Source organism: Anomaloglossus baeobatrachus, chromosome 9, assembly GCF_048569485.1.
Source record: "Anomaloglossus baeobatrachus isolate aAnoBae1 chromosome 9, aAnoBae1.hap1, whole genome shotgun sequence".
NCBI classification, from domain to species: Eukaryota; Metazoa; Chordata; class Amphibia; order Anura; family Aromobatidae; genus Anomaloglossus; species Anomaloglossus baeobatrachus.
In genome coordinates this window covers 209,922,210-209,946,897 of record NC_134361.1, presented here as the reverse complement: position 1 = coordinate 209,946,897, position 24,688 = coordinate 209,922,210, and the positions used below count along the sequence as shown (strand labels likewise).

The window sequence follows — 24,688 nt, the reverse complement described above, 5'->3', positions numbered from 1 at the left end:
CGCATCAGAAGAGAGAGGCGCGCATCAGAAGGGAGGGGAGCGCATCAGAAGAGAGGGGAGCGCATCAGAAGAGAGGGGAGCGCATCAGAAGAGAGGGGCGCGCATCAGAAGAGAGGGGAGCGCATCAGGAGAAAGGGGCGCGCATCAGAAGGGAGGGGAGCGCATCAGAAGGGAGGGGAGCGCATCAGAAGGGAGGGGAGCGCATCAGGAGAGAGGGGAGCGCATCAGAAGAGAGGGGAGCGCATCAGAAGAGAGGGGAGCGCATCAGAAGAGAGGGGAGCGCATCAGAAGAGAGGGGAGCGCATCAGAAGAGAGGGGAGCGCATCAGAAGAGAGGGGAGCGCATCAGAAGGGAGGGGAGCGCATCAGGAGAAAGGGGCGCGCATCAGAAGGGAGGGGAGCGCATCAGAAGGGAGGGGAGCGCATCAGAAAGGAGGGGAGCGCATCAGGAGAGAGGGGAGCGCATCAGAAGAGAGGGGAGCGCATCAGAAGAGAGGGGAGCGCATCAGAAGAGAGGGGAGCGCATCAGAAGAGAGGGGAGCGCATCAGAAGGGAGGGGAGCGCATCAGAAGGGAGGGGAGCGCATCAGGAGAGAGGGGCGCGCATCAGAAGGGAGGGGAGCGCATCAGAAGAGAAATCCATGCGTAAATATGAGTTGTTGTGCGGCCCCTGGTTGGATCCTCCCAAGTTGCCTTCCTTATAGTAATAACAGATGGATCGATGCTCTCTGTTCTTAGTCCTATTGGAAAATAGAAAAGGAATAATCGAAATGAAAGCCCTTTTGACAGAACAATCAATGAGCATGGGCTCGGTCGGGCGGATGAATATCGTTGCTACCCATAGGCTAGTTACAACCAATTCCTGTTGCTTTATTAATTTTGATTTATTGACTTCTCCATGTACAAATACCATGAATGTCTTAAACTAATTTCTAGCTCATGTTGTTATTTTCTCTTCCTGTTGAACCAAGGAAAACTATGTAAAGTGGTTTTGTGCAATAAAAATCATCTCATTCAAGAACTAGTGAGCATAAGCCCCATGGAATGAATGGAGCTCTAGACAGAAACTGTAAGTACCGTATTTTCCTGATTAGAAGACGTACTTTCTTTCCAACGAAAATGGGGGTGCGTTTTACAGTTCAGATATGGCTTACCGGGGCGGCGGTTGTGGAGCGGGTTTATAGGAGGTAGGGTTGGCGATACTGAGGACTCGGAGGAGCATTGGGGCGGCTCAGGAAGGTCACAGGATGGGGTGTGTTGGCGGCGGGTGCATTGATCTGACTGTGGGCTCGATTGAATAGCCCACGGTTGACGCGATGGACTTCAAGAAAATGGCCACGGAGTCCTATCTGCACATGCACCGCCTCCACGGCGATTTTCTTGAAGTCTGTGTCATCAAACGCTGACAATTTAATGGAGCAGTCAGATCAATGGCACCCGCCGCCAAGACACCCCGTCCTGTGACCCTCCTGAGTCACGCCACTGCAGTGACGTGACACACCACAGCCCCCCGGCAGATCAATGGCACCCGCCACAACACCCCCACAGTCAGATCAACGGTGCCCGCTACCAAGACACCCCGTCTTGTGACCCTCATGAGTCACTCCACTGCAGTGACACCCCCGCAGTCCACTGGCAAATCAACACCCCCCGCAGTCAGATCAATATTGCCCACCACCAAGACGCCCAGTCCTGTGATCCTACTGAGTCGCCCCACTGCAGTGACACACTGCAGCCCCCTTGCAGATCAATGGCACCTGCCACAACACCCCTGCAGTCAGATCAACAGCGCCCGCCGAGAAGACACCCTGTCTTGTGACCCTACCGAGTTGCTCCACTGCAGTGACACCCCTGTAGCCCGCCGGCGAATCAATGGCACCCGCAGCCCGCCAGCAGATCAATGGCGCCCGCCGCGACACCCCCGAGCCCGCAGTATCGTCGACCCTCCTGAGCCACAACACCCCTTCCTCAGAGCTTGCAGTATCGCTGACCCTGCCTCCTGTCACCTTCCTGAGCCGCTCCACCACCGCCGCTGCCCCCCGGTGAGCCATAGGATTAACACGCACTAGGATTATAAGACGGACCCTCATTTTAACAGTAAAAATAATTTTTTCATATTTTCCTCCTCTAAATTTGAGGTGCGTCTTATAATCCGGTCTGTCTTATAAAACAAAAAATACGGTAAATGTATTTGCAATGTTAATGGTTCCTGTAGACTTAAATTGTGAAATCTTGTATTGATGCAAAGTGGAATTTTCCAAAAAAGAGGAAAAAAAAAAACAAAAAAGAAAATTAATCTTGGTTTATGATAATCTTGGTTTACGATATAACCTCGTGGTGTCCGATATTTCGGAAAAAAAAAGCAAAGCCGTATCCAGCAGAGACAATTTGATGTCAGAGGTCCATTATGTTGTATAAAATATAAATGCTTATTTTCATCTATTACAAATTATATGACATCTAGTCGGCAAAGTTGGAGGCTATAAACTATATAAAGTTAGGACTACGCGTTTCGGCGTTGGCTGCACGCCTTCATCATGAGACCAACTAAAGGGCCTTATGTCTCCCCATCATAATATGAAGATTGCACCATATTATGTAGTGATGATATAGAAATCCCAGCACAGGTTCACAGCGACTGCTAAAACAAGTGGAGTATTGGCAGCTTTATGAATGGGGAAAGGATATATTTATTAATGGCTTAGGTAGTACAGATTCAGTAGCTCTTTCCGAAACATTGCGTTTATAACACATCTGCTGAGCTCATTATTGCATGTTCGGGCACAATGTAACAGCGGAGGCTGTGTCTGCACCTCTCATTGCTATTGCAGATGGTGACAGACGGCTTCTTAATGAAGCAGAAATCTGTAAATGATGACAACACACAGATCTACCTCTCTGGACCTGACATTACCTCTCTACTAACCAAAATTCCACAATGTCTGTCTGCTATTTCATCCTTCTTTGCGCGATTCCTAAAGCTTAACATGGCCAAAACAGAGTTCATTGTCTTTCCTCCTCCTCCTCACTCATCTCCTCCAACAAGCCTTTCCATCAAACTCGATGGTTGCTTACTCTCCCCAGTCTCACGTGCTCATTGCCTTGGAGTGACCCTCGACTCTGCTCTATCCTTCAAGCCACACATCCAAGCCTTCATCTCATGCCGATTACAACTCAAAAATATCTCCCAGATCAGTACATTCCTTAACAAAGAATCAGCAAAAACAGTGCATGCCCTCATCATCTCCCGCCTCGACCACTGCAACCTCCTGCTCTCTGGCCTCCCTTCCAACATTCTTGCACCCCTCCAATCTATCCTAAACTCTGCGGCCCGCTTAATCCACCTCTCCCCTCGCTATTCCCCAGCCTCGCCACTCTGTCAATCCCTTCACTGGCTTCCCATCGCCCAACGACTCCAGTTCAAAACATTAACCATGACATACAAAGCCATCCACAACCTGTCTCCTACTTACATCTGTGACCTAGACGCAACCTCAGATCCTCACAAGATCTCCTTCTCTACTCCTCTGTTATCTCCTCTTCCCACAATCGCGTACAAGATTTCTCCTGTGCCTCCCCCATAATATCAGACTCTCCCCTACCGTGGAAAGCTTCAAGAGAAACCTCAAGACCCATCTCTTCCGACAAGCCTACAACCTACAATAACAGTCCAGTACACCACTGCGCAACCAGCTCTGTCCTCAGCTATTGTACCATCACCCAGTCCCTGTAGACTGTGAGCCCTCGCGGGCAGGGTCCTCTCTCCTCTTGTAGACTGTGAGCCCTCGCGGGCAGGGTCCTCTCTCCTCTTGTAGACTGTGAGCCCTCGCAGGCAGGGTCCTCTCTCCTCTTGTAGACTGTGAGCCCCCGCGGGCAGGGTCCTCTCTCCTCCTGTAGACTGTGAGCCCTCGCAGGCAGGGTCCTCTCTCCTCCTGTAGACTGAGAGCCCTCGCAGGCAGGGTCCTCTCTCCTCCTGTGGACTGTGAGCCCTCGCGGGCAGGGTCCTCTCTCTCCTCCTGTAGACTGTGAGCCCTCGTGGGCAGGGTCCTCTCTCCTCCTGTAGACTGTGAGCCCTCGTGGGCAGGGTCCTCTCTCCTCCTGTAGACTGTGAGTCCTTGTGGGCAGGGTCCTCTCTCCTCCTGTAGCCTGAGAGCCCTCGCGGGCAGGGTCCTCTCTCCTCCTGTAGACTGTGAGTCCTTGTGGGCAGGGTCCTCTCTCCTCTTGTAGACTGAGAGCCCTCGTGGGCAGGGTCCTCTCTCCTCCTGCAGACTGTGAGCCCTCGCGGGCAGGTTCCTCTCTCCTCCTGTAGACTGTGAGCCCTCGCGGGCAGGGTCCTCTCTCCTCCTGTAGACTGTGAGCTCTCGTGGGCAGGGTCCTCTCTCCTCCTGTAGACTGTGAGCCCTCGTGGGCAGGGTCCTCTCTCCTCCTGCAGACTGTGAGCCCTCGCGGGCAGGTTCCTCTCTCCTCCTGTAGACTGTGAGCCCTCGCGGGCAGGTTCCTCTCTCCTCCTGTAGACTGTGAGCCCTCGCGGGCAGGGTCCTCTCTCCTCCTGTAGACTGTGAGCTCTCGTGGGCAGGGTCCTCTCTCCTCCTGTAGACTGTGAGCCCTTGCGGGCAGGTTCCTCTCTCCTCCTGTAGACTGTGAGCCCTCGCGGGCAGGGTCCTCTCTCCTCCTGTAGACTGTGAGCTCTCGTGGGCAGGGTCCTCTCTCCTCCTGTAGACTGTGAGCTCTCGTGGGCAGGGTCCTCTCTCCTCTTGTAGACTGTGAGCCCTCGTGGGCAGGGTCCTCTCTCCTCCTGGAGACTGTGAGCCCTCACGGGCAGGGTCCTCTCTCCTCCTGTAGACTGTGAGCCCTCGCAGGCAGGGTCCTCTCTCCTCTTGTAGACTGTGAGCCCTCGCAGGCAGGGTCCTCTCTCCTCCTGTAGACTGTGAGCCCTCGTGGGCAGGGTCCTCTCTCCTCCTGTAGACTGTGAGCCCTCGCGGGCAGGGTCCTCTCTCCTCCTGTAGACTGAGAGCTCTCGCGGGCAGGGTCCTCTCTCCTCCTGTAGACTGTGAGCTCTCGCGGGCAGGGTCCTCTCTCCTCCTATACCAGTCTGTTTTGTACTGTTAATGATTGTTGTACATATACCCTCTTTCACTTGTAAAGCGCCATGGAATAAATGGCGCTATAATAATAAATAATAATAATAATAATAACAACATATTAACCTGACCTAAACCCGGACTGTTCTTCTGGTTTAGACTCCTTTTGCTAAAAAATGAAAAAAAAGTTAAATATTGTTTTGTTTTATTGGGGGGGGATCAGCCTCCTTTTTCTATATTGGCTATGGATACCTTTAAAAATTAAATTGCAGAACGAATGTCCAGTTATCTTGATGACACTCAGCATCTTTATCTAAATGTATGTACAAAATGCTTAATTCTGCTGTCACCCATCACATTTATTCTGAAAGTTAGTCCTTTTTTTTGGAGGGGACGTGTAACAAAGGGAGTCCAATTGGAGCCATTCATCATAATAAGGCGAGTATAAGTGAGTCCTTTTGCGCTCCCATCTTTTTCGGCTTTGTGCAGATCACATTTGTTTTTGCTTCAATCTGAATCTCTGAAAAATATATTTCGGACCGAATCCCCGACTTAGCCATTCACTAATATTGAGGTAGACGGGGACAACTTGTGCGTCATAAAACCTTTTCTAGGCAGGCATGGTAAATTGTGCTTTTTGCACACCTAAAAAAATCGGACCTTTCCGGACAGAGCTCAAAGTAACTCAGTCTGACTCCTAGTGAATGGCTCCGTCGGAGGTTCCATCTGAATCCTGTTTTTCAGATTTTAAGACATAAGCCACATACAGTCTTGGCCAGAAGTGTTCACACCCTTGAAACTGATAAAGAAAATGAAGTATTTCTCCCAGAAAATTATTGTAATTTCACAAGTTTTGTTATACACATTTTTATTTCCTTTGTGTGCATTGGAGCAATAAAAAAAACCAAAAAAAACCAAACTGAGGGGTGGGGGTGGAGGCAAATTGGACGTAACTTCACACAAAATCCCCCAAATGGGCCTGACACAATTGTTGGCACCTTTCCAAAATAGTGGATGAACAACTTTGTTTCTAGCATGTAATGCTCATTCAGCTTCACCTGGCAAGTAACAGGTGTGGGAAATATGAAAATCACACTCGAAACCAGATAAAATGAGAAGTTGACTTAATCTTTGTACTGAGTGATGGAGAAAAGAAAGACAAAAGAACTGTCCAAGGACTTGACAACCAAAATTGTTGAAAAATATCAACAATCTGAAGGTTACAAGTCCATCTCCAGAGATCTTGATGTTCCTTTGTCCATGATGTGCATCATAATACAGACGTTTACAGCCCAGGGCGCTGCAGCTAATGTCCCTGGACGTGAGTAGCAGAGAAAAGTTGCTGAAAGGTTGTAACGCAGGATAGTCCGGATGGTGGATAAGCCCCAATCGAGCTCCAAAGAAATTCAAGCTGTCCTACAGGCTCAGAGGCTTCAGTGTCAGTGCGATCTATCCATCAACATCTGAATGGAATGAGACGCTCTGGAGGAGACCTAGGAGGACCCCACTACTGACCCAGAGGCAGATAAAAAGCCAAAATATACATGAGTAACCAAAATCCTATTGGGAAAGAATCTCTTGGACAGATGAGTCAAGATAGAACTTTTTAGTAAAGCTATCAGTCTACTGTTTACCGAAAACAGAATGAAGCTACAAAGTAAAGAGCACAGCACCTACAGTCACTTATGGTGGAGGGAAGAGATGTTTGTGGTTGATTTGCTTCCTCTGTCACTGGGGGTTCTTGACTGTGCAAGAAATCATGAAATATGAAGATACCAAAGGACTCTGGGTGGCAATGTAGAGCCCAGTGTCAGAAAGCCGGGTATAGTCCTAGGCCAGGGGTCTCCAGCAGGACAATGACCACAAACACTTCAAGAAGCCCCAGAAATGGATGGAAATAAAGCGCTGGAGAGTTCTGAAGAGGCAGCAATGAGTCTGGATCTAAACCCCATGACACCTGTGGAAAGAGAAAATTGCTGGTAGGAGAAGAGGAGAGAAGACGCCTTCACATATGAGAGACTTGGAGACATTTATAAAGAAGAGTCCGAGATTCCAGGAGGAAGAAGCTTGTGGACGGTTATAGGATGTGACTGATGGAAGTTATATATTCCATAGGGCGCAGCCAAATATTAAGATGAGGGGGCAACAATTCTGTCCGGACCATTTTCGGGGTTTTGTGTGAAATTATGTCCAATTTACCTTTTTTTTTTTCACCGTTTTTTTTGTTGTTGCAATACACCGGAAATAAGCCTGCGTATAACAAAATGTGTAATGGCAATTAATTTCAGAGAGAAATGCCTTATTTTGTGCAACAACTTCAAGGGTGCCAACACTTTTTTGGCCATGACGGTGTATGTAGCCTGAGCATTTTTTGTGCATATAACCTTTGGCCAAAAGTAGCCACATAATTATGGGGTTAATAGGGTTGTCTTATCGAAGTGAGAGCGGACACTAAACTCATATTGGGTAACTATTGAAGTCATTGGGTCCTTGGCGTATCTCTGGATGTAATGTAGCTGGTCTTCTGTCAGTGCTCATGTAGCCGGCTGCGAGGATGCACAGCGCCGATCTTCTGCAGAGACCCCTATGACTTACTGTCTGACTGCTTCCGATTGCATTATATTGTGAAATGAATCCTCTAGTTTTTCATGGCCACCAGATATCGTCCTTTTAAGGCTAGGTTCACATTTCCGTTGTTTTCCATCAGTCACATGCGTTGCTTGACGCTTGTGACTGATGCGTTGTAGAACGGGTGACAAGAATTGGAATTCATTGTCACGAGAAAGCGGATTCCGTTGTAAAACGAGTGATCTTTCACAATAGCCGGCCGCCGGGAGATCAGCTGATCGCTCTCAAAAGCCGCCGGCCGGGTGATCAGCTGATTGCTCTCATAAGCCGGCCGCCGGGAGAGCAGCTGATCGCTCTCATAAGCTGGCCGCCGGGAGAGCAGCTGATCGCTCTCATAAGCTGGCCGCCGGGAGAGCAGCTGATCGCTCACAGAAGCCAGCCGCTGGGTGATCAGCTGATCGCTCTCATAAGCTGGCCTCCGGGAGATCAGCTGATCGCTCACAGAAGCCGTCCGCCGGGTGATCAGCTGATCGCTCACAGAAGCCGGGTGATCAGCCGATCGCTCACAGAAGCCGGCCGCCGGGGGATTAGCTGATCACTCTCAAAAGCCGGCAGCCGGGAGATCAGCTGATCGCTCACAGAAGCCGGCCACCGGGAGATCAGCTTATCGCTCACAGAAGCCGGCGGCCAGGAGATCAGCTGATCGCTCTCAAAAGCCGTCCGCCGGGTGATCAGCTGATCGCTCACAGAAGCCTGGTGATCAGCTGATCGCTCACAGAAGCCGGCCGATTAGCTGATCGCTCACAGAAGCCGGCAGCCGGGAGATCAGCTGATCGCTCACAGAAGCCGGCGGCCGGGAGATCAACTGATCGCTCTCAAAAGCCGTCCGCCGGGTGATCAGCTGATCGCTCACAGAAGCCTGGTGATCAGCTGATCGCTCTCATAAGCCGGCCGCTGAGAGATCAGCTGATCGCTCACAGAAGGCGGCTGCCGGGAGATCAGCTGATCGCTCACAGAAGGCGGCTGCCGGGTGATCAGCTGATCGTTCGGCCGCCGAGAGAGAGTGTGCGCAGCGAAATCAAAAGGATTCCGCTGCTCATAAAACGTTACATGCTGCGTTCCTGCCGCCCGATGGTCTGTCATTCCACGACTGATCAGTCGGGCGGCGAATGCAACGCAAGGGCATCAGTCACAATCCGCCACTCATACAAGTCTATGGGAACAACGGAATCCGCCAAACGGATTGCGTTGTTTATCAGAGCCGCAGATTGTGACTGATCATAAAAAACGGAAATGTGAACCTAGCCTAAACCACTATTGGAACAATAGCATTAGCTGAAAAAATCTCCTCTAATTTTCAGTCGAATGGCACATGGAGTATTGGATAAATCCGGGTCTGTGGCCATATGTAGAAAATGTTTGTATTGCTGAGCCTTTTAGTCTGTATTTTGGAACATGGGATGTATATATTTACTGGGATAGAGAGATCCTGAGACTCTATGTACAGTAACTTGTCAGCCGGTGCCGCGTTATCCAGGACAGAACGCGTTGGCAGCGTTTTCGGGAGCAACATACGGAATGGCATCATGTTTTCATCCTGCTGCTGGAACTGTAATAAGCGAATCTTTTCTTTGGCTTCCTTCTTCCTTGGCTCTCACTTTTTAGAGCAAAATGAGAGATTGAAGCCAGATTCAAAGCTTTATGCTTGAGAAAACATTACTTCCCGAGTGTGGTCTTTAAACTTCTAAACTTTTCTATTTTTCTGCAAGTTTTGTGTTGTGCTCTGTGATTAGCAGGGGCGCGGACGCTGGCCGGGGACGGTCCGTCTCTCCGACCTTCCATAGGGTCGATGTAATGTCCAGGTTTATGCTACCACCCCAGGCTAGACTAGGCTAGGTCACCCATGACGGATGTCTGCCCGCTCCAGTGTTCTTCTCCATGGACAATATGAGGTAGCTAGATTAAATACGTCATCATTATTAAATGGCTGACGTAAACGGCACAGCTGCTATTGGGACTTTTTTGTTTTTTTGCTTTTACGTATTCTGCTGGTTAACACTAAACAGTTTTTGCATCGTTAAACATATATATTTATTTTTTGTTCAAATCAAGATTTATTAAAGAAAATGTAGTCAATACAAAACATTCAAAGACATTTTTTAAGTGATTACATAAGACTATTAAAGAGACCCAAGAAAAAGGAAACCGAGAATGACATATCTAGTAGGTAAAACCATACGTGGATTTCAGTATATGAGTAAAAACAGCGATATTGATCTATTTTCAAATTAAAGCATTATCGAAGAGCTAGTAGCAATAGCAAAAAGAATAGAATAGAAACCTTAAGTAAGAGGTGTGAGGCAAATCCCGGGATATGAAGATGAATTATGACTCCAGTCATAATCCCTCATCACTCCCTGGCAGTGCCCCCTCCCTTCTTGTTCTCAGTGTTCCACTTACACCTCCATGGCCATGTCCTGTGATATGGAGATGAGGTGGTGTGGGAACAATGGACACAGGATGACTCCCTGCCGTCACCCTGTAACAAGAGTTGTATCTCATTAGCAAGGCTATGGAAATAGCCAGACAGAACGACTCCAGTAAAAAATGGTTCATATCTCGCAAGCCATATTTCCGATAAATATGGCAACCATAAAAATGGTGTCTCCGCATGTGGACGATGCCGGCACCCCCTTTTTATGGGAGCAGGACATTGGGAAATGCCCCAGGCGTGATATCAGCCAATGGGGAACTGGCAGACAGGTCATGAGTCCCCTCGTTCTGTAGCTAAATTCATAACTGTCACAATGAGAGCGTTGGCATCCGCCTACGACGCTCCCAGGCAAAGTTATGGCCCATATTCCATGTTGGGATATTGTCCATAACTCAAGCCAGGGGTGGAGCAGTGCTCCCTGTGAGGTCACTAAGGTAGGAGGGGACCTGGATCTGTCCAGGTTGATAACCCTACTTCGGCCATTTTCCAGTGTCTTTTCGCTGGGGGCACGTGTAGGAAACATCTGTGGGAAGGATCCTAGAAACCTGGCCTACAGCGCCCCCCTGTGGCCAGACGCAACAAGGTAACTGCTGGAACTGTGTATACCTGTCTGTAAACCATGCTTTATCTGTAACTGTACTCTGACATATGTATATTCTGTAGATTCCCTATTGTATATATTGTAGTTTCTAGTGTGCTTTAGGCTGATTAAATTATATAATTAATCTTGGGCTGTTCTGTTATCTCGATCTTGAATCCCACGTCTGTGTGTTCGGCTAATAGTTACCGTGAAGCGGTTGGTGGCAGCGAGTTTGTGCCAAGGATTATTGTGGGGAGGCCAGTGAGATTCGGGGAGATTTTATATATTCCGCCCGCGGAGGTCGGGGGAATATATACCTTACTCTCACCGGGGACCCTTCAATAATCGGCATAAGTAGTATAGCGGCCTCCTTGCTTATTGTCGGGCAATTCCATAATTGGCCTGACTATAAGAGGGGCGCTAGAGAGCGCGTCACGTGCTCTGTCTGTCGGTCGGGAGGTATAAAGGAGGGGTGACCCCCCTCTTGTTACCCCCCGATTGTGACGTACTGGTAGCCAGCGCGGGGGATTTATGAGTGACCCCCCCCCGGTGGTTTGTGACATATTGGTGGCATAGCGGTGGGATCGAGATAATAGTGTGTGTGAGTGTGAGACCCATACTCCCAGACACTAAAGACTGCCTGCAGCAGCTGTGGCTGCTGGGGTCTTCAGACTAGCTCAACACTAGAGTGTCAGAGTGCAGATACTGTAAGGTGTGTGGAGGCATCAGGTGTCAGTTCTGTGTCAGTGACCAAAAGTCTGCAAGAATGGCTGATGGCACCCGGAGCAGAGCTATGCAACTGGCCAATGCTAAGGCAGGAGCCGAAGAGAGGGAGGACGGTGCTGTGGACAGCAATGAGGAGGTTGCCCACGAGTCCTCCAGGAGCTCGACGCCAGAAAACCGTTCTGCCGAGGACATTGCGCAACCTGGCACTGCTGGACAAGATGAGGAGGAGCTCACCCAAGGTTCCTCAACGAGCCAGATGCCAGCCCTCCGCTCTGAAAGGGACAGTGAATCACCAGGCTCCGCAGCGTGCCGCAGATCACCACGTGCCATTCCACCGAGCCTGGGAGGCTCGGATAGCCTTCTTCAAATGGCTATGGCCCTTCTCCAGGCTGGAGACCAGAAGGGCTACAAGGAACTCCTGGCAGAGCGCAGGGCAGAGCGGCACGCAGAGCGTGAGGCTGCGGAGCGAGAGCGGCAGGCAGCGCGTGAAGAGCGAGAGCGACAGGCAGACCGTGACTACCAGCTGCAGCTAGCTCAGCTCCGGCCCTCATCAGCCACATGTGACCTTCGAGACACCAAACTTCCAAAGGTCCGTGTTGAGGACTTCCCAGTGCTGGAGAAGGATGGAGACTTGGACTCTTTCTTGACTGCTTTTGAACGGACTTGCTTGCAGCACCATCTGGACAAGGACCAGTGGGCCAAATACCTGACCCCCCGTTTAAGGGGTAAGGCCCTGGATATCCTTGGGGACTTGCCTGCTGAGGCAGATCAGGGCTACGACACCATCAAGCGGGCCCTGATCCAACAGTACAACCTCACTCCAGAGTCCTACCGCAAGAAGTTCCGGAGCCTACAGAAGGGACCAAAGGACTCCTGGGCTGACCACAGGCGGGCACTTGCCCGAGCTGCCGACCACTGGACCCAAGGCCTGCAGCTTTCCACCGGACCGGAGATCCTGGACTTGTTCATCACGGAGCAACTCTTGTGGAACTGCCCTGAGGATCTCCGCCAGTTCATCCGAGACCAGAAGCCAAAGGGGTCCACGGCTACAGCTGCCCTTGCCGATGACTACACCAACAACCGGGCCCCTGAGGCCAGGAGAGCGGCCACCAGCAGCACCTGGAGAGGGGGTAAGATGAATTCTGCGACTGCCCCACCTGCCCCTAGACTGCAGGGGGTGTCCCCCTCAACTCCCCTCTCCAGGCCCGTGGCGGAACCAAGACGGTGCCACCAGTGCAACCTACCTGGACACTTCAAGGCCATGTGCCCTCAGCGTCCCAAGGCCCCGGCTCCGTCCCCGTCCCAAGGGCCGCCCAAGGTGTATTGTGTGGGTGGGGGTGGTGGTAGGTCCCTGGACAGCTTCCAACCTGTCACCGTCGGCCGGTCTGTGACCATAGGACTGCGAGACAGCGCCTCGGAGGTGACTCTGGTGCGGCCTGAGATGGTGTCCCCCCAAGACTTGATCCCTGGAAAAACCCTCGCTGTCTCCGGGATTGGAGGCACTGACCCGGCGCTGCCTGTTGCTGACATTTATGTGGACTGGGGCGCAGGGCGAGGGGTGAGGGAGGTGGGGGTAACTGATCGGATCCCCGCAAACGTGCTACTTGGGACAGATTTGGGGCAGATAACCTCCCAGTTTGGGCCCCAACCAAGGGCTGAACCTTCAGCCAGTGCTGACATGCCTCCGGACAATGTTAATGTGTCATCTATGAATGATGTAAGGGAGGAGGGAGTGAACTCTGATATTTCTGCTTGCATAGACACCATAGACACACACGCAGCTGCAGCTGTGACAGGAGGGGAGGGGGTCAGAGAAAGGTGTGACAATGCCTCTACAAGTAACCAGCCTGTGAGCTGGGATCTGCTGCCCTCTGCAGGGATAAGCAGAGAGCAGGGTGCTGCAGGGGGAGGACCAGTGTGTGGGGTGGGGGCTACCACAGCAAATGTGGGGTCCCCAGAGATTTCACAGCGGGGTTCTGTTGCTGCAGGAGGGGAACAGGCAGGTGAGATTGGGGCCGGTCCAGGAGCGGAAGTGCTCCCAGGTAAGATCTCGGTGCATGGTTCCCCCACAACCGGGGTGTCAGGAAGCCAGGTAGGTCTGCCTGAACCGGCGACTTGGTCAGGAACGGAGGAGGAGCAGGCACGACCCACGGTCGCAGCGGCTGTGGCCGCTGTCACCCGCAGTGGGAGTGCTGGAAGCCAAGGGGCCTCCCGGAGGTCCGATAGCTCTTCCCCTTCTGACCAAGTGGCAGCCGAGTCAGGTGGAGGCCAGGACACAGGTCCCGGGGTACTGACTGAAGATGTGACAGTCTCGTCGATTCTGGCCACATCTAGTCAGGGGTTTCAGGCAGCGTTAGAAGCTGACGACAGCCTGAAAGCTCTTAAGGAGCAGGCGGCACAGCCTCCCTCGGACTCGGACCCGGAGCGAGTGGTCTGGGACCAAGGACGGCTGTACCGGGCCACGGTCCAGCAGGGTTCACCGGAGGCGTGGCCCAGGGACCAACAGTTGGTGGTACCCTATCCGTTCCGGACGGAGTTGTTGCGGATCGCACATGAGATTCCGATGGCCGGACACCTAGGGATCGCTAAGACCAAGGCCAGGTTAAACCAGCATTTCTACTGGCCAAAAATGGGGGCCGATGTGGCTGCCTACTGCCGTTCGTGTGAAACCTGTCAGAGAGTGGGGAAGGCGGGGCCACGCCCCAAAGCCCCACTGGTATCTCTGCCCATCATCGATGAGCCTTTCAGGAGGGTGGCTGTGGATCTGGTCGGCCCGCTGGCCATCCCCAGCAGCTCCGGGAAACGCTTCATACTGACGGTAGTGGACTATGCCACCCGGTACCCAGAAGCAGTGGCCTTGTCGTCCATTCGGGCTGACAAGGTGGCCACCGCATTGCTGGAGATTTTCTCCCGAGTGGGTTTTCCCCAGGAAATGCTCACTGACCGGGGGACCCAATTCATGTCCCAGCTGATGGAGGCCCTCTGTAAGCAAGTCCAGGTGCGACATCTGGTGGCCAGCCCGTACCATCCACAGACTAATGGCCTGTGCGAGCGGTTCAATGGCACCTTAAAGCAGATGCTTAAGATGTTGGTCGACTCCCATGGGCGTGACTGGGAGCGGTATCTCCCACACCTGTTATTTGCTTACCGGGAGGTTCCACAGGCCTCAACAGGATTCTCACCGTTTGAGCTCCTGTACGGGCGACGTGTGCGGGGCCCCCTGGCTCTGGTGAAAGAGGCTTGGGAAGGGGATTTGGCCACCCCTGGAGTGTCGGTTATCGAGTATGTCATGCGCTTCCGGGACAAAATGCAGGCCTTGACGCAACTGGTACACGACAATATGGCTCAAGCCCAGGCCGATCAGAAGCGTTGGTACGACCAGAACGCTTGTGAGAGGACCTACCAAGTGGGTCAAAAGGTGTGGGTACTGGTCCCCGTACCACAGGACAAGCTTCAGGCAGCCTGGGAAGGCCCATACCTCGTGTACCAGCAGCTCAACCCTGTGACGTACCTGGTCTCCCTGGACCCTGCCCGTGGAAGGCGGAAGCCCTTCCATGTGAACATGATGAAGGCACATCATGAGCGGGAGGCATGTGCGCTCCCCGTGTGCAACCTGCCCGAGGAGGGAGAAGCGGAAACCCTCTTGGATATGCTAGCCCAGGTTAGGGCAGGCGGATCCATTGAGGATGTGGAGGTTGGCCACCAGCTCTTGGAGGACCAACGGTCCCAGCTGTGGGCCACCCTACACCCCTTCCGGGGGTTGTTTACCAACCAGCCCGGAAGGACTGACTTGGCTGTCCATCACGTGGACACTGGGGATCATCCCCCGATCCGGCGTTCAGCATATCGGGTCTCCCTGGAGGTGCAGCAACACATGTGCCAGGAGATTGACGAGATGCTGAAGCTGGGGGTGATCCAGGCATCCAACAGCGCTTGGGCCTCGCCTGTAGTCCTCGTCCCTAAGAAGGACCGAACCACTCGGTTCTGCGTGGACTACAGGGGGCTCAATGCGGTCACGGTCGCCGATGCGTACCCAATGCCACGCATCGATGACCTGCTCGATCAGTTGGCCGGGGCTCAGTACCTGACCATCATGGATCTGAGCCGGGGATATTGGCAGATCCCCCTGACTCGCAAGGCCAGGGAACGCTCTGCCTTTATTACCCCATTTGGACTGTACGAGTCCACGGTGATGCCATTCGGGATGAGGAATGCCCCTGCCACTTTCCAGCGGATGGTCAACACCCTGCTCAAGGGACTTGAAGGGTACGCGGCCGCGTACCTGGATGACATTGCCGTCTTCAGTCCCACCTGGGAGGACCACCTAGAGCATCTAGCACAGGTGCTCAGGCGGATCCACCGGGCAGGTTTGACCATCAAGCCGGGAAAGTGTCAGCTGGCCATGAGCGAGGTCCAGTACCTCGGTCACCGGGTAGGTGGGAGAACACTGAAGCCCGAGCCTGAGAAAGTGGAGGCCATCGCATCCTGGCCCACCCCCAGGACCAAGAAGCAGGTGATGTCCTTCTTGGGGACCGCTGGGTACTATAGGAGGTTTGTTCCATGCTATAGTAGCCTGGCAAAGCCCTTGACGGACCTCACCAAGAAGAAGCTGCCCTCTGCAGTCGATTGGACAATGGACTGCGAGACAGCCTTCCGGGCCCTAAAGGACGCCCTGTCCAGCCCGCCCGTGCTACAGGCAGCCGACTTCACGCGGCCGTTTGTAGTACAGACCGACGCCAGTGACTTCGGCCTCGGTGCGGTGCTCAGCCAGGTGGACTCTGCGAGCCAAGAGCACCCAGTCTTGTACCTGAGCAGGAAGCTGTTACCAAGGGAAGTTGCCTATTCCACGATGGAGAAGGAGTGCCTGGCCATAGTGTGGGCCCTGCAGCGTCTGCAACCCTATCTATACGGGCGCCACTTCATCGTGGAGACGGACCACAATCCCCTCAGCTGGTTGCACACCGTCTCTGGGACGAATGGGCGATTGTTGCGATGGAGCCTTGCGCTCCAGCAATACAACTTCACCATTCGCCACAAAAGGGGCCGTGACCACGGTAACGCAGACGGGCTGTCCCGACAAGGAGAGGTCGCGGACGGGCGCACGGGGGAACACCGGAGTGTGCTGCCCCCTAGCGCCCTCAAAAGGGGGGAGGTGTGAGGCAAATCCCGGGATATGAAGATGAATTATGACTCCAGTCATAATCCCTCATCACTCCCTGGCAGTGCCCCCTCCCTTCTTGTTCTCAGTGTTCCACTTACACCTCCATGGCCATGTCCTGTGATATGGAAATGAGGTGGTGTGGGAACAATGGACACAGGATGACTCCCTGCCGTCACCCTGTAACAAGAGTTGTATCTCATTAGCAAGGCTATGGAAATAGCCAGACAGAACGACTCCAGTAAAAAATGGTTCATATCTCGCAAGCCATATTTCCGATAAATATGGCAACCATAAAAATGGTGTCTCCGCATGTGGACGATGCCGGCACCCCCTTTTTATGGGAGCAGGACATTGGGAAATGCCCCAGGCGTGATATCAGCCAATGGGGAACTGGCAGACAGGTCATGAGTCCCCTCGTTCTGTAGCTAAATTCATAACTGTCACAATGAGAGCGTTGGCATCCGCCTACGACGCTCCCAGGCAAAGTTATGGCCCATATTCCATGTTGGGATATTGTCCATAACTCAAGCCAGGGGTGGAGCAGTGCTCCCTGTGAGGTCACTAAGGTAGGAGGGGACCTGGATCTGTCCAGGTTGATAACCCTACTTCGGCCATTTTCCAGTGTCTTTTCGCTGGGGGCACGTGTAGGAAACATCTGTGGGAAGGATCCTAGAAACCTGGCCTACAGCGCCCCCCTGTGGCCAGACGCAACAAGGTAACTGCTGGAACTGTGTATACCTGTCTGTAAACCATGCTTTATCTGTAACTGTACTCTGACATATGTATATTCTGTAGATTCCCTATTGTATATATTGTAGTTTCTAGTGTGCTTTAGGCTGATTAAATTATATAATTAATCTTGGGCTGTTCTGTTATCTCGATCTTGAATCCCACGTCTGTGTGTTCGGCTAATAGTTACCGTGAAGCGGTTGGTGGCAGCGAGTTTGTGCCAAGGATTATTGTGGGGAGGCCAGTGAGATTCGGGGAGATTTTATATATTCCGCCCGCGGAGGTCGGGGGAATATATACCTTACTCTCACCGGGGACCCTTCAATAATCGGCATAAGTAGTATAGCGGCCTCCTTGCTTATTGTCGGGCAATTCCATAATTGGCCTGACTATAAGAGGGGCGCTAGAGAGCGCGTCACGTGCTCTGTCTGTCGGTCGGGAGGTATAAAGGAGGGGTGACCCCCCTCTTGTTACCCCCCGATTGTGACGTACTGGTAGCCAGCGCGGGGGATTTATGAGTGACCCCCCCCCCCGGTGGTTTGTGACAAGAGGAAAAAGGGAAAAATAAAACAGAGCCCTGCATTACAGGTTCAAGCCTCACTTCTCTCTGTCACCCCATACTAGACATGGTTGACTAACTTGCAATCCACAGTCCAAATTCCACAGATTCTCTGTACATAATCCAGGGGGTCCACACCTTCAGCACCCTTTCTGAAGTGTCTGTTGCCTGTCCTATAAGTTCCTCCATCCTAAAAATCTCGTTAAGTTCTGAAACCAGATCAGATTTAGAAGGTGTCACTACCTGTTTCCACCATCTGGGGATCGGCCTCCTGGCGGCTGCCAGAAAATGCCTAAGGATGCTCTTCTTGTATTTAGCAATGGAGAGCTCACTTAAGCCTGCTTTACACGTTACGATTAAGCATATGATATCGTATGCGATCGTAACCGCCCCCATCGTATGCGCGGCACGTTCAATTTGTTGAACGTGTTGCACAAAGGATTATTTGCTGTCACACGTACTTACCCGTCCATACGACCTCGATGTGGGCGGCGAACATCCACTTCCTGGAGTGGGAGGGACGTTCGACGTCACGCAGCAGCCGGCCAATAGAAGCGGAGGGGCGGAGATGAGCGGGACGTCAACATCCCACCCACCTCCTTCCTTCCTCATTGCCGGCGGGAGCCGCGGGACGCAGGTAAGATCTGTTCATCATTCCTGGGGTGTCACACACTGCAATGTGTGCTACCTCAGGAACATTGAACAACCTCACGTTCAATTTTTAGGAATTGAACGACGTGCATGCGATGAACGTTTTAACGTTCAATCACAATCTCACGTAGTTGTCACACACTACAATGTCACTTATGATGCCGGATGTGCGTCACTTACGATGTGACCCCGCCGACACATCGTAAGATTTATTGTAGCGTGTAAAGCCCGCTTTAGAGACAAAAGGGCAAGCTCAGGGGTAGGCCGAATCCTCATTCCAGAAACTTTGTTAAATAGAACGAATACGTCTCTCGAGAATGCCCTAATAGAGGGGCATTGCCACCACATATGTATGTACAAGCCTCTTTCTCTCAGACATCTCCAGCAGGTGTCCGATGAACCGGGGAACATAGCTTTAATTGTCGTCGGGCATCTATACCACCGTATCAAGATCTTGTAGCTTCTCTCCTGCGTCGGAGCACACATAGAAGAGTGCTTAGTGAACAGTAGGATCTTAGCACGGTCACCCTCAGAAAGGCGTCTCCCCAGATCATCCTCCCATTTGGTGAAGCAAAGAAGTTGTGAACCTCTAGTAGTCACCGTGTCCAGAAACCGGTTGTACAGCAAGGAGACTGGATGGGCAGGAGGGTACCTATCCAAAAAAAGCTGTTCAAAAGCAGCAGTAGGAGGAGGTCTAAATATATTTATTTTTTAGTTGTTGGAAAATAGGTGAGAAGTCCTGGTGGTTTTATTTGGTTATTATTTTTTATCTATGAAGATATGTAATTTTTGTTTTCTGGGCTGCCCCTCCGACCACCCACAGATGGGTGATATAAGATGTATATGTTGTGATTGCCTGGTCTTTGCATACAGGTTTATGTATTCTGAGCACCACTAGGTCATTGCTCGCACCATCTGGTGTCGCTTCTTAGTTTAGGATATTACAAAGCAAAGAGAATTGTATATGAGCTATGTGGTCGCACATTCCCCTGTGTTGTTCCCTTTAATGTTTAATAGCAATGAATGTGATCTTTCCTGTTGCTGTCAGATCAGTTTAGCCCCAGAAGCGTCTTTTTGCGGTGCGTCCTTAATGCATCACCTAGCCGCTCGCAGGATGCACAGCGCGAACGTTCTGCTTTTTGAGCATGGGCTTACCTAATGACCGAGAGAGCTCGCTGAATGCTTCTATAATCTGCCTATCACTGAGATATTGTTAAGGCCCCGTTACACACAGCGACTTTCGTGCGGATTCCGTGCGGATTCCGTGACGCACATCCGGCATCGTTAGTGACGTCATTGCGTGTGACACCAACGAGCCGCCGTTAACGATGGAAAATACTTACCAAATGGTCCATCGTTGACACGTCGTTCATTTTCCAAAAATCGTTGATTGTTGAAGACGCAGGTTGTTCGTCATTCCTGCGGCAGCACACATTGCTACGTGCAACACCTCGGGAACGACGAACTATAGCTTACCCGCGGCCGCTGGCAATGTGTAAGGAAGGAGGTGGGCGGGATGTTACGGCCACTCATCTCCGCCCCTCTGCTTCTATTGGGCGGCCTGTTAGTGACGCCGCACGAACCGCCCCCTTAGAAAGGAGGCGGCTTGTCGGCCACAGCGACTTCACTAGGCAGGTAAGTACGTGTGACGGCTCCTAACGATTTTGTGCGCCACGGGCAGCGATTTGCCCGTAACGCACAAACAACGGGGATGGGTACGCTCGCTAGCGATATCGCTGCGTGTAAAGCCCCCTTTAGTGTCAGGGTATCTGTGCACGTTGCGTTCTGCCTTGACAAATATTACAGCGTTTTGTCACTGCATGTGCGTTTCAAAACGCAGCCAGACCGCTGCATTTTGGATGCATTTTTAATGCATTTTGAATGCAGAATGCATGCGTTCTGGATGCTTGCTCTACCATAGACAGAGAAAAGCATCCAAAACGCACAAAAGTGACATGTTGCTTTTTAGAACACATGGATTTTGTCAAAAATTTGGCATCCAAAACGCAACATGCGCATGGAATTTGCTGACTTCTCATAGACTTTGCTGGGGAAGCAGAACGCATGCATTTACGCTGCAGTTTAAAACGCTGTGTAAACACATGAAAAACCGCAACGTGCGCACATCGCCTTACAGTCACGTAGCAGAACGTTGTGCAACCTTATGGCCTCTGTCCGACAGAATATTCCTCACTCAATGTTTGGCAATGTTCATATGGCACCATCCTAGACCGATCACAATAATAGTGCAATAATCCTGTAAATGCCTCTGTGAAGAGAAATAAATAAACACTATGACCCGATTCATCAAGGCAATTTTGTCAGAAATCTGGCATAAATTCTTAGATAAATTGCAGAATTTCTGCACGCCGCTCCATAGATGCTCCGGACTCCTACACGCTCCCTCATCGCTGTTGTTAATGATTCGTGGCCTATGTCATTTGGCTGGCTAGTCTGAGGCAGGTCCCCGACGGCTTCTCCCGGCCCTGATCGCTTTGACTAATGAGTTTGTGTCGCCCAGGGATAGGGGGTACTCAGATCCGGGCCAAGGGGTCGCTTCTGAAGGTATCACAGTGGCGTGACCCGGTCTGTGATCCCAGGCACCACAACAAAAGGGGCATTATATACAGGGGAGATTTGGTAGTCTATGTTCCGTGACGCCACCCGTGGTATGCGGTGAGGTAATGGAGCACCGCCGCTGCCGGTCACAGGATCCCGGGGATGGTAATGGGCAGCAAGGTGGTGATTTTCCCTCCACGGGTAGGGTGTTGATCTCCCGGGACCCCGGTGTGATGGATTGGGGAGTAACGGGTGCAGTCCACGCCTTGGACCGAGTGGTGCAGGAGTACTTACAGTATAAGGTAATAACTGACACGAGTCCAAGAATTAACCAAGTTGCTGCTAACTGGTGCCCACGGCTGCTGTGAGGACAGGTCCCACACCCGTGTGTGTAATTCGGGTGTTTTTCTCCTGCCTGTTTGTGTCTGCCGACAGTCGGCACCGGGGAGAGGCCACTGCCCTCTCCCCGGTCCACTTCGGGCCCACAAGCGGCTGGCCTATTTCTGAGGCGGCCCTCACTACCACTTCTCCTAACTCCCCACGGGAGCTGCTTCCAGACTTCTCCCCTCCAGCGAGCAGACTGACTGAAACTAAACTCTGCTCTCTCTCCAAGCTCCTCTCTCCCCCTCCCGTTTTCCTGAGGAGGGGGCGAGTGGGGCCTGATTGGCTGGTGTGTATTGGTATGGGAAACTCCCCAAGGGAGTGTGAGATCTGCACTATAAAGATGTATGCAGACCTCTGTGACACCCTGGTTTTGCCAGGGCGGCACATTTACATAAGAAGAGACCTCACAGTCAACGGGATTGGGCCAAGGAGAAGCCACCAGGGTTCAGCCTTTTGGACTAGTCAGCTGAGACACATAGCGGCTGATTCATTAACACTGGCGGTGGTAATAAGGGCTTTACTGGAGTACGATGCACCTCCTCTTAATGAATTCGGCAAATCTCCTCAGTGGTATGCGCCTTACCAGAAATGACTGAGCAATCAGGGAATGGAGAAGAACTTCTAGCATAAGAATTGCCAACACTTTTGCAGAATTTGCCAGCGGGTGTAGTCATGCGTCTTTCAGCTCTTGTGAAAACGCCAACATTCGCAAAATGTTATTATAACTTCATGTTGCACCAAATTTTTTGACTTTTTAAATTGTTTTTCCCTAGAAAACCGTGACAAACCATGTGAATCCCCCCATAGCCCCTGGCTGGCAGTAAGTTTTCTCACCACGGTGGCTGCCTACAATCGTCCAAGTGTCTGATTTCTGCTGCCTGTGACTCAGGCGGCATTAATCTGATGACAGGCGGCTTTTTAAAGACATTTTCTGAGGTGAAAAGAAAATTCAGCAGTCACTCTATAGATCATTGGGAGGCGGCACCACGTGTGCAAATCCCATACATGTGGTGACATGAACGTCCGTTATTATTATTTATTATTATAGTGCCATCAATTCCATGGCGCTTTACATGTGAAAGGGGTGTACAGAATAGGGACAAGTACAATATTCATAAACAATACAAGGCACAGACTGGTACAGGAGGATAGAGGTCCCTGCCCGCGAGGGCTCACAGTCTACAGGAGGAGAGAGGACCCTGCCCACGAGGGCTCACAGTCTACAGGAGGAGAGAGGACCCTGCCCACGAGGACTCACAGTCTACAAGAGGAGAGAGGACCCTGCCCACGAGAGCTCACAGTCCACAGGAGGAGAGAGGACCCTGCCAACGAGAGCTCACAGTCTACAGGAGGAGAGAGGACCCTGCCCACGAGGACTCACAGTCTATAGGAGAGAGAACCCTGCCCACGAGAGCTCACAGTCTACAGGAGGAGAGAGGACCCTGCCTACGAGAGCTCACAGTCTACAGGAGGAGAGAGGACCCTGCCCGCGAGGGCTCACAGTCTACAGGAGGAGAGAGGACCCTGCCCGCGAGGGCTCACAGTCTACAGGAGGAGAGAGGACCCTGCCTGCGAGGGCTCACAGTCTACAGGAGGAGAGAGGACCCTGCCTGCGACGGCTCTCAGTCTACAGGAGGAGAGAGGACCCTGCCCGCGAGGGCTCACAGTCTACAGGAGGAGAGAGGACCCTGCCCACGAGGGCTCACAGTCTACAGGAGGAGAGAGGTCCCTGCCCACGAGGGCTCACAGTCTACAGGAGGAGAGAGGTCCCTGCCCACGAGGGCTCACAGTCTACAGGAGGAGAGAGGACCCTGCCCACGAGGGCTCACAGTCTACAGGAGGAGAGAGGTCCCTGCCCACGAGGGCTCACAGTCTACAAGGATAGGTGAGGATACAGTAGGTTACGGTAGAGCTGGTTGTGCGGTGTTGTATCAGACTGAGGGTTACGGCAAGTTGCAGGCTCGGAAGAGGTGGTTCTTCAGGTTCCTTTTGAAGCTTGTCAAGGTAGGCGAGAGTCTGATGTGTTGTGGCAGAGCATTCCATAGTATGGGGAGGCGCGGGAGAAATCTTGGATGCGATGGTGGGAAGAGGAGATGAGAGGGGAGTAGAGAAGGAGATCTTGTGAGGATCTGAGGTTGCGTGCAGGTAAGTACCGGGAGTCTAGGTCACAGATGTAGGAAGGAGACAGGTTGTGGATGGCTTTGTATGTCATGGTTAGTGTTTTGAACTGGAGTCGTTGGGCAATGGGAAGCCAGTGAAGGGATTGGCAGAGAGGAGAGGTCGGGGAGTAGCGGGGGGACAGGTGGATTAGGCGGGCAGCATAGTCTAGAATAGATTGTAGGGGTGCGAGACTGTTAGAAGGGAGGCCACAGAGCAGGAGGTTGCAATTAGCACTCTGAATATAGAGGACGTGTACACACTGTCACATAGTGACTGCAAACTTTTTTCTTTTCAACCCAGAAAACCCCTTTGGCCTATGTGCGCACGTTGTGTTTTTCTGACGCTGCGTTTTTGTGCGTTTTACTGCTTTTTTTGCGTTTTTGTCAGCGTTTTGCTGCGTTTCTGTTTACTGCGTTTTGCTGCGTTTTCCCAATGCATTGCATGGGTGGTAAAACGCAGAAAAGAATTGACATGACCATTTTTTTATTATTTTATTTTTTAGCTCAAAAACGCAGCCACACAAAACTGCACTGTGTGGACAGCAAAAATGAAATCTCATAGGCTTTGCTGCGGAAGCAAAGTCATACAGTTTTGAGCCCAAAAACGCACCGCAAAAACGCAGCGTGCGCACATAGCCTAAAATTACGACTGCCAGTAAAATCCGTTCTCTTCTTACAAAGCCCTTCCAAATTCTGTAAAGTCGTTACTCGTGTACAGTGATCCAAGGGTGACACCATTCTCAATTTAATGGAGGTTTTATGGGCAATGCACATTGGCCAATATCTGTGTTCAGCAGTAAATTAGACATGGGTTGTCTTTTTCCAATGAAGGCGTTTTGTCTGCAAGGAAAAAATGACAAATTAAATCAAAGGGATTGCGAATCAAGACCGGCTTCTTCTCACACGATTAAGCTTTGAAGAAAATTACCACCGCCCTCCCGAATGGGAACAGCACAGTATCTTCTGTAAACTGCTTCTAACATCAGCTCCGGTCCGTTTAGGTTTTATTTTTATTCATAAAGGGTCCATTACATTATTA

General features: G+C 51.7%; 1 protein-coding gene across 1 annotated transcript in view; it reads left to right on the top strand.

Moving 5' to 3' along the window:
- Positions 1–1,027: 1,027 nt before the first annotated feature.
- Positions 1,028–24,688, top strand: part of COL5A1 (collagen type V alpha 1 chain) — a 399,673-nt gene continuing 376,012 nt past the window's right edge. Inside the window, exon 1 of the mRNA XM_075324352.1 lies at positions 1,028–1,067. Coding sequence (XP_075180467.1) covers positions 1,043–1,067 — 25 coding nt within the window. The 5' untranslated portion in view covers positions 1,028–1,042. The remainder of the gene's footprint in view (positions 1,068–24,688) is intronic.